At 28.0% G+C, this 11,442-nt stretch overlaps 1 protein-coding gene across 1 annotated transcript; it reads right to left on the bottom strand.

Moving 5' to 3' along the window:
* Positions 1-960: 960 nt before the first annotated feature.
* On the bottom strand, positions 961-6,999 carry LOC112679910 (frizzled-2-like). The gene is made up of 2 exons (XM_025549854.1): positions 5,310-6,999; positions 961-1,810 (listed from the first exon to the last, which is right to left on the bottom strand). The coding sequence occupies exons 1-2, from the start codon at positions 6,556-6,558 to the stop codon at positions 1,278-1,280; spliced, it is 1,782 nt and encodes a 593-aa protein (XP_025405639.1). The 5' UTR covers positions 6,559-6,999; the 3' UTR covers positions 961-1,277.
* Positions 7,000-11,442: the final 4,443 nt, after the last annotated feature.

Below are 11,442 nucleotides of genomic sequence, written 5' to 3'. Positions count from 1 at the left end.
CATGTTAATTAATCTAAAGGTAAGATAACATCATAAAAAACCGATTCAAATTCATCATGGTATAGGAAAATAAGGATCTATTTCACTCTATTCAATTATATTTGCTATGTTAGATACAAGATGGATATGTCATTAATTTGATAATTTTATTTATAAAACAGATATAATGTTTGAAAATAATAATCTCAACTTAATTATTGTATTCAGAAATTCAAAACAACTTACCACTTAGTTTAATCAGTATGTTAGAAAAAAATTGTTCTTTATAACATGAAAAAATAAATGCTTCTGAAAAATATTTTATTTTACTGTCAAACCAGTTTTTTGTATAAATATAAAATAAAAATTTAAAAAATTTGTTCAATGAATAGAATACAGTAACAATATAGTTTTATATTTTTAAGCTTATCAAAGTATGCTGTTGGTAGAAAAATTTTATGCTACGGCTCTCTAACATAAAAGCCTTTATTATGCATAATATTATACTAAAATATTAAATGCTTTAATTATAAAATAGTTTTTTTAACATTTAATATAAAGAAACTTAATATAAGTATAACTAAGCCAACATTGATCAATACATATATATATATGTTACAGACGATTTTTCGTTTTTTTCAAGACACTTGGTAATTATTTATTTATAAGATGTTCAAATTTCCCGGACAATGTATACATTGTCCCGTATTCTAAATTTCCCGTAACATAAATATAAATTAATTATACTAGTTAATATTCCTAATTATCAAAAAAAATAATAATATTAATAGTAATAAAAATTGTCATAAAAAATTTTAAAAAATAAAACGTGTTTCTAAAGAAACAGTAACATAAGTAAATGAAAATAGTTACTATATTGCCAAGGAATAGAGATTACTATTACTACTTAATCAAATTAATTATATTATTATATAAGTATGAATATGAATACTTAATAATATTTGTTCATATTTACACATCAATTAATTTTAATATCTGCCTAAGGCATTATTAATTACATACATTACATTAAATGTTGACTATTTTTTCTTAAAATGGATTGGTTTATTAGACCATACATAAAGTTCCTGAATATCGCAAAATTGATTTTATTTTATTAAAATATAAGCTATCAGTGGTTAAGGGAAAATATTGATACTAGACCATCCTTAATTAATAATTTACAACATTAGAAAAGTATAAAATAAATTAGTTTGCTTGAAATCTTATCTAAAAAATGAATGTGTACTAATACATATTAGAAAATTAATATATAAATGAACCAAATTTAAATTTAATTAAACATAGGCTTCAGATTTACCTGAATTAGGTCGAATACGAGCAAAAAATTGTTGCCAACTATTTAAAGTTTTACCAGACCAAATCCAAACACTTGATGTAAGACCGACTAGTAATGAAACAAAATATTTAGCTATAAACACCTCAAAGCTAGGTTTTCTTCCTGGATCACTGATTTGAGATGGACATGGTAGGGAATATTTTTTATCCTTACAAAGAGCAGAATGCCAACTCATAATCCAAGAACTGAGATTAACATGCTCATAAACCAAACATAAGATTTGAGCTACAGCGGGCACTGTATATAAAACACTAAATACACCAATGCGTATCATCAATTTTTCCAATTTATCTGTACCTCGTGTTCCATCATGTTTCATTACTTTTCTAATACGGCATAAAGAAACAAATCCTGCCATCCAAAAAGCTGTACCCAAAATTAGGTATACAACTAAAGGAATCAATACCATGTCTCTCACAGCAGTATCATCACTCCAAACAGCCATTGAACATATGCCAGTTAAAACATCACCTAAAATGTTAAATTCAGATATAATTAATAAGGGAGTATAGCATAATATAGCATAATGTATAAATTACACACATAAATTAATTAAGTTATATTTATAAAAATATTAGAGCAGTTAATAAAATAAAATTGTCTAGACATCTAGAACAGAACCTATTTAGGTATAATATCAATGACCCCATTGTCTTGTATAGTAATATTATGCAAGACAAAAAAGTTGTTAAACTTGCAACTATACTGGGTTACTCAGATTTACTACAAATAACATTAATTTGGTTTTTTATAATTACTTTTATACACTTTTCATGCTTTTAGATTAAGTTGATTTATGGACGAATGCACCAAAAGTACCTACCTAAGACTTAGATTTTCTTTTATTAATCTAGTTTTTTAAATTATATAAATTTATATTTAATTCTATAATTTGAGATTTAATATTTTGTTCAAAAATGATTTGAATTATTTAATAATAATTACACTTTGAAAAATGTACAGAAAAAAAATTATTTACTTATACAACAGGTATTCATAAAAAGCGTAATTTTTTGAGTTTTAAATTTTTATTTTCATAACATTTTCTTGTAATTAATTTCTTATTCCAATGTTATAGAGGCAATTAAATGTATGAGAAGGATATTTATATAATCATATGTGTATTTACTGAATTATTATTTTTATTAGTAGTTGTATAGTAATATCAAAATATAAATTTTGTTTAAAAGATGATAAAAACATTTCATAATATTTGATATGCCTAGAAAATATTTTTCTATTTTATTTAATTTTATACCTAGTAGTATTTGTTAGATTTTGAATATCATTCAAAATTTAATAACTATAAAGTCATTTAGGTGTTCTGGAATGGATCCCTCCATGGCATTTTTTTTTTTTTTTTTTAAGGATGTTACGTTCATGTCCAACTAATATTTAGTAATAAACAAGACTCGTCACTTCTAGCATTTGCATATAGTTTTTTAAAAGTCCTAAAAATAGAAATGTGAGCTATGAATTTCTTTCAGAAAACTTAGAAAGTAAATATGATAATGCATATTTCTAAGTTTAGGCAGTACCTATTTTATTCTTTTTTTTTGTGTACCCTAGCATTTTTCTTAATAAAAAAAAAAATTTAATCTTATTTTAAATATTACAAAATTACTAATATCGAGGGTACCTACATTTGTTTAGAATATAATTATTAGTATATCTACTTGAAGCAGCAACTGTATATTGAAACTGCCTAAAGCGTGAAGGTTGTTTTTTTCTTCTTCAAAAATTATAAATTAGAATTCACATAGTAAATTAACATTTTTATCATTCAATTATTCTATTAGAGATAATAACCATAACATATAAGAGTTTTACTATAAACATAAATTACATCTAATGATGGTTAGATATTCTTGAAAGATAATTTATTAGTTATAATAGAACAATTAAATTATATTCTATATTATTATAAATAACTGTACCTTTTAGTAATGATCGATAATAAATACAATTTATATTTAAGTACTGCAATAATATTTTTTTTAACTTGGGTCTTACATTAATAATTAATATATTCTAGGTAAGAAAATAATAAATATTTAATATGATCTGAATATATGAAATTATTTTTTTTCTAATTAAAAATAGATAGGTAGCTTTACAAATTATTTTCAAGACTAATTTAGTTACAATACACCCTTTTTTAATACTTGGTTTAGTATTAATTTAAACATAAATATTTTTCTTTTAATTCTAAAATTTTTAGACACAACATTTAATGAAATTTAAAATATTTAATTATTTATACAATAACCACATAAAAAACTTCAATTGATTTTAATTGAGTCAAACTTTAAATTAAAATATATTAAAATATTTGAAAATAGATAAATTTCAATCAAATTACAATTCTTAATATTTAAAAGAATAAGATATTAATATTTGCCTAAAATGAAGTAATTGGGTATGAATTATTTAAAATATTTATTTTCTAAGTTATTAAGAGTATTGAACAGTTGACAGGAGAATAGAACAGAGTATGAGTATTCTGGAAATAAGAATGCTGATGGATGAGTGATGTGACAAGAGAAGATAGAATAAGGAACAAATATGTGAGAGGTAGTATTGGTGTAATATTGATAGTGAACAAGATGAGAGAAAATAGACTGAGATGGTTTGGGAATATGATGAGGCAAATGGAAACAATAACAGTAAAAGTGGTTATGAAAATGAATGTTGAAAGGAAAAGAGGAAGAGAAAGACCAAAAAAGAGAAGATTGGATATGATTGGATATGATTGAGAATGATATGAGAGCTGTTGATGTGTTCATAAGGGGTGTAGAAAATCGAGACGAGTAGAGATTTATGATGGCCGACCCAAATAGTTAAGAGAAAGACAAAGGAGAAAAACATATATTAAATTATTAACCAAATAAATAATGAGAATAATGTATTAAATTGGTAGGTATAGTATATATATATATATATAAATGGATTTTTGTTTGTTTGTCCTTTATGCATTCCAAAATGGCTGGACTGATTGCGATGAAATTTAGTACAGAGATATATTGGACCTATAAGAAGAAGATAGAATAAGTTAAAAAAAAAAAAAGACCCAACCCCAAGAGGTTCTCAAACATTTTGAGATTTACGATGGAAATTTATTTTTATAGATAGTTGTTATTAGTTTCGATAATAATAATAATAATAAGTATAAGTGCAGAAGAAGATATCCCTGAATTTGTTATTAAGAACAAAAAGTATTGTGTATCCAAATGCACTTCAATAAATATCATTCAATTGAATACTTGAATTGTTAGACTTCTCGATAAAATGAATAAAATTACATAATGATAAACTAAATTAAGTATCATTGTAAGATTATTACATATTATATTTTAACTATTATCTATCTATATGTATAAAAATATACTGCTAGAATAATCAGAGGTAAGAAATTTAACACACAGTTTGAGACATATAAGAGGTAGGATTTTTAAAGGACTACAAAGTGCACAAGTTCGACTAATTTAGATATCTACCTTATTTATGGTTATTAGTTAAATTCTTCGGTGACTATCATAAATGACATTTTATACTTTTTTGTGTATAATAGAATAATAGATAATTAAATAAAAAAATGTATAAAGTATAAAAATAAAAAAATGCAGGTATTTATAGTTAGTATATGATAATTCAATTGAAAACTATAATTACCTACTGAGAGTTAGTCAAGAGCCTCAACATTTTTAAATCTAAAATGTAAACTATTTAATACTTTCTCAAGAATATAAAGTTGTCTAAGTATTTTTAAACTATCTTTCAACATTATATTATAAATAATCTAGATATAATATGAATAAAGAATACTAAATTGAGCACTTAAAAAAATTTTTTTTTCAAACTTGAATTTAAAAATAAGTAATACTAATAAGTAATCAATTTTTAAAATAATTTAACTATTAAGTACTTATATGAGATTCTTAGACAAATATGATTTATATATTTTACTTACCCTCAATCTTTCCCATGGCTAAGACTGTGATAGTTTTTGCAGCAGGAACAGTCCATGCAGCCAAATGAAAATAATGAGAGTTTGCTTCAATAGCTTCATGGCCCCATTTAAGTCCAGCAGCCAGAAACCAAGTCAATGTCAATACAACCCACCATACAGATGACGCTGTACTGAAGAAATACGACACCATAAAAAGTACAGTGCACCATTCATTATCATCTGTACCTTGAGTAATTAAGCTTTGTTTGTTGCACGCAATATTGTTTCCGGATAAATATCCAATTAGATATGATACAGAAACCATTAAATAACATAGAGATAAAAATATTATTGGTCGTTCTGGATATCGAAAACGATGTGTATCAATAGCAAATGTAAGAGATGTGAATAGACAGGAAATAGCACATAAAACAGACCATAGAGCAACCCATGATCTAGCCATACGCATTTGGTCATGACTCCAAAAGGCATCACAAGGGACACCGCAATCCTTAACAACCCTATTTCCAACTTTAATTGAGTATCCTTGAACGTTTCGATCAGATCTTTTTTTGTTGATATTGGTCTCAATGCGAAATTGTGGTGGGCAAACAAAGCCAATGTCAAAGCCATTAGGAGTGTTTGAATATCCCTGTTCACCAGGGAAGTGTCTGGACCCAGACACTGATGAGTTTTTACTGTTTTGAGTTTCGATCAGATTAGTTTGTGGAGTTTGGGAAGTAGTTGTGACGTTCTGACCGACACATAGAATATCTCCACCACTTTCAGGAAACTTGGAACACTCAAGATAGTCTGGCCACTGTATTTGGAAACGATTCATTATGCCCTCACAACCGTTGCGTGCAGACACACACAGGGCTCGACAAGGCGGTATAGGTGCGTCGATGATGGTGCACACCGGAACAAAGACACTGCATAAAAAGAACTGCAGATCGTGCGAACACTGGATTTTGACCAACGGGAAGTACTGCTGCGCCTCGTAGCCAGCTTCATCTTGCCGCTGCTGGCCTAACAGGTTTGGCATGATGGTTTCGGTGTACGCGATGCCCATGCAAAACGGTATGGTAATATGCTCGCACCGGCCGTGGTGAGCGGAGGTGTCATCGCTAATCGGAACCTCTTGAATCTGTTGCCTGGACGAGTGGGCGAGCGACGAGACCGAGCACACGGCAAACAACAGGAACGCGGCCACCGTAGCGGTCGGCGGCGTTCGCGAGAGACGGGGCGTCGACGCGCAGCGGTCGATCATCGTAGTGACGGTTCGCTCGAGTTCACAGCGAACGGCGGTTCGCGGCGGAAGGACGGGAAGACGTGAACCGATCGTGGGCGCTCGTCATAGCGCGCGCCCGTCGGACGGCGGACCGCGGAGACCTAGGAAGGGACGGGGACCGTGTGCGGCGACAACGATTTACGGACGGAAACGGTGCGGCGAACGGCTGAACAGGTGCTGCGGTCGGTGCGGTCCAGCCGCGGCGGCAGGCGAGCGCGAGCCGAGAGAGATGACCGGTCAAGCTATCACGTTGATCAGCACGAACAGGAACATGAGGAACACGAACACGAACAGCAAAAGCAGAACGGACAGGTGCGACGCGGACGACGACGCGGGGGTGTTGCATATACACAGAGCGCACACACAGACAAACAAACAGACGCACACAATCGAATGCATTCGATTACGTTATCACGAGCAGACGGCGGCGGCAAGCCCGAGCAACAAGAGTCCCGGAATTTGCGGGGAGCTCGTAAGCGTGCCCCCTCCGCATCGCGCCGGCGGATCGGTTCTACAACGTCCTTGGCCGATGATAGTGTTCCGTCTCCACGACGATAACGCTTCGCACTCCTTATCAAATTATTTTCTAATTTTTTTTTTTTATTAACCTTTTTCTCGCTGATCTCCGATGTTATGAAGTATTATTGGTTTTTATCACGTCTCGTTGCCCGTTTGGAGAACTGGTCTGGTCGGGTAACAGCGCAAGGACGTTCATTGTTGTTGCACAAAAAAAAACGGGTTGATAGGACGATAGAAATATAAAATAAAGAAGTGATTCTCAACAATCTTTTTTAGTAGGTACCTATTCGTAGTCGCATATACGAGTACAACGTAGTCTTGTGTACGTTTAGTTTTTAATTTTTAAAATGCCGAAATTTTTGAAATCGAAAGCGAATAATAATTTAAAGGAGTTTTCTAACGAGACATTTAAATTGATGGAGAAATTTTACTCCGAAATTGATCGTTAATAGTGACCATTAAAAAAATATTCTTAAAGGCGCCAAATCGTGCTTCAAAATTAATAAAAAGTTATTCAGATCCTAATTTACCTCTTGAATCTATCATAACCAGATAGGGTAAGTGACTTGAAGCCGTCAAACACTTTGCGATTATTCTGACAAAAAAAAAAAAAAAATGCTATTTCAAATGTTGATACTGAATCAGTCGCAGCTATTGAAAAAGCAAATTCACTGATGCAAAATATAATTTAAAAAAACAACTTCACACAAATTTCTGCAAATTTTTGTTTTTTGAGTCAGACAATTAAACAATATGAAACCAAAAACATGTATTTTATAGAAAGTATTAACATCGTAGAAATATCTGCCAATAAAAAAAAAACCTATAGGCACATGGGAGAAATAGTCAAAAAAATTTGCCTATATAATTGAAAAAATTCTGGATTTCAAACTATTAAAATCATTAAAGATATTTCATCAAAAAATCAAAAATCTCATTGCTTTGATCCGGAATAATGCTCATAGTTTTTTAAACTACATTTAACTACATAGTTTGTTTACTTTAATTTTATATTTATATAATATTTTTTTAATTATTTTTTTTTTTGTAATTTTCAATACCAATACATTTTTTCAATATTTACACATTTTGGATTTTTTATGCCATATTTTAAGAAAAATTGGTACACAAATTGATTTTTTTTTATTACAATAAAATCTGTTCCCTAGTGTTAAGCAATTTATGCAATATTGATCGAACGGTGAACGGGAGTTGGGGGGGCGTTTAACCCGCATCACCCAATCTACGAGTATTTACGATAAACCTTGTTAACTTGTACACTGTGACTCGGTGATTTGTATTATTAATTATTCCACATTTTTTCGTCTTTTCAGTTTTTTTTTCTCCCAACAGCCTACAAAATAGGATTTTTACTGTGTTATTGCTTTTTAAGGCGAATACCAATGACTTGTGCAGTGTCAAGTTAATGAAAAACCCTATATTACCGACGTAACATCAATACTTTGTTATTTAATATCGAAGCACCTCACGATCAGCATTCTCGACGATAAAAAAACAATTGTACCATCAATAAATCAATAACCTAGTACTTGTGTAACACGTATTTTTTAGTATTCACTGTTCACAGGAAGGATTCAGATTTTAATAGTATCTACGACTTTTTCTGCTTATAGTTTGTTTTATTGTAGAATACGCTCATTAAATCACTGTCCACTGGTCGCATAGCTTCGACGTCTATACCGTAGTGAGCGATTTAGTTACACCTTTCTGTTGTATTTACTGTCACTATTACAGTAAGTATAAATTACAACTGTCTATTATTCTTAGTCAAAAACAGAAGAAAAAAGTTTTCAAGTAAGAAAAACATAATATAAATCACAGTTTTTTGTTAGTCATTGGAATGATGATAATTTAATTACTTTTTTTTTATTATAAAACTAATTAATAAATAGTTGCTTTACGGAGAGACCAATGCTGTTTTGACTGAATTTAAAATTAAATTACCGATCTAGATGACATTGCAACGAACCAGAAATGCAAAAACAAGCTAACAAAAATTATTATTGATTTGTTTATAATAATTGAAATTTTTTAGTTTTCTTTCAAAATTCAAAGATTTTTCCTAGAAATATTAATTAAAGAGCTCTTCAATCAATAATGTCTGAGATACGCCAAATCGCTCACTAATCTACTCGAGCCTTACAATATATGTTTTGAGGTCAAAATATCGTTAGTCAAAAATATCTTCGATTTAATATATCTCCTGTAAAAAATATATCTATGGTAGAAAATTTCTCTATTTAAAAATATCTCAAAGAAATATCTCTCACAAAAATGTTTTAATATTTATTATATTTTATATTAATATTAAAATATCTTTATTATAATAATTATTAAAAATAGGTAAAAAATAAAATATTATATATTTTTTTTAATATTATTTTAAAAATAATTCCACTGGAAATAATAACTTATCATAATATTATTCATTACAACAAAATTACATCTCTGAAATCCTTAAAAGGAATCGTCTACAATTTTATATTTTAAATTGATTGAATTTTATATTAATTTTTTTAAATTATATTACATTAGTTACTCGATTGCCTGTAATCTTAAATTTTAACTTGTATATTAAATTAGTTTTTTTAATTTTTGTTTAATTTAATTTTTAATTGTATTACTCAATCATCCACAACCTTAAATTGTAATTTTATTAATATTTTTTGTTATAAGTTTTTATTGTCTGTGAATTATTTTCTTTTTTTTCGTAAACATTATTGTATACACGTAAAACTTACAGTATAAATACAGACAATTATGTACACAATAATAAATAATTTATTTTACATATATAATAATAATAACATATAATTTTAAAAATTACATATTATGACAATAACATATTTTTAAATATTATTAAATATTTTTGTGAAAGATATTTCTATTAGAAATATATTTAAACGGAGATATTTTGTATCATATATGTATATGATAATTTTACTGAAGATATTTTAAATCGAAAATATTTTGTAACCGAAATATTTATCGGAGGTATTTTTTGACTGAAGGTATTTTTGGGAATATATTTTGACTGGTCACCATTATATGCATAACCGTAGCAAAACAGGCTACATCAAAATTAAATTAAAAAGCATACTGTCAAAATTCATCAGTAGCCCCTGGTTATTTAATGTATTTCCCCTTTTATAGATTTGTACCTATCCGCTCCCCGCATACACACACATAGAAAAATATACGAAATTTAAAGGTAACATATTCATCAGGACTAATATACCAAAATGTTAAATACAAAATTAAAGATATGTTTATTTATTTATACTCTGTAATTTATTAAATATACCTAAATGTTGTTATTTGTTTATTTTAGTTTAGTCCCAAATATTCAACAAGATAAACTTAGAAACAAGATAAAAAAAAAACTCTTCGTGAATTCTCTTTTTAAAGAGCTTTTTACTTCTTTTACTGATTAATGATTTGCATAATTTTGTTACTTGTAAAATGTGTTATATTTTTACCTTGACCTTTATATTAATATTATACATTAGTACATTAAATGCCTAAATAAGTGTTTATTTAATAAAAAAAAAAAAGAAGAAAAATTTTGATCGAATTTGATTTTTCTATAATATAGAATATATATATATATATATATTATGTATTATATTTTAGTATTTATTTTGTTAAAATAATAAAATAAAAACTTTAATATATTTATTTTCGGGTACCTAATTTAGTCTTCAGAATTTGATTAAAAATACCAGAAGATTAACTAAAAAAAGAAAATATAACCTATAAATGCACAAAAATGACCTAAAAAATTAAAAAATTAAAAAACGCAAAAAAATGCAAAATAAAAGTTGCATAAATGGATTCGTAGTTACATAATTCAAATTATGTACTTACAAAGCTACGTTTTACAATCACCAAAAAAAAAAAAAATGCACTTTCCTACAAATTCTCAGCCTTATTAATTACAATATACGTAACATTGAAAATAAATATCATTATTAATTTATATACTTTATAAAGGTGCCTACATAAAAAAAGTAAATATACTACAGATTAAATAAAAATCGCATCTCTTAAAATGCGTTAAAAACTTAATTATTTTTAATAATCACTTTTAACATTTTATTTTTTATTTTTTGGTGGATAATGGCTTTGCTGTGGGTGAACAAAAAAAAAAAAAAATGAATAGAAAGGAGTAACAATTAAAAATATTTACACATATTTTTTACAAAACGAATTCTATCTACGTGCATTTGTTTGTTCCTTCTCTTGAACTCTAGTTATACGTACTTAATATATATTATTTATTAACGGTTTTATAATTTATTTTTATTATATTTTTAGCAAACA

This window comes from Sipha flava, unplaced genomic scaffold (genome assembly GCF_003268045.1).
Source record: "Sipha flava isolate LNK unplaced genomic scaffold, YSA_version1 170_pilon_pilon, whole genome shotgun sequence".
In the NCBI taxonomy this organism is placed as follows: Eukaryota; Metazoa; Arthropoda; class Insecta; order Hemiptera; family Aphididae; genus Sipha; species Sipha flava.
The sequence above is the reverse complement of the archived record's forward strand: the minus strand, read 5'-3'. Positions and strand labels throughout refer to the sequence as shown.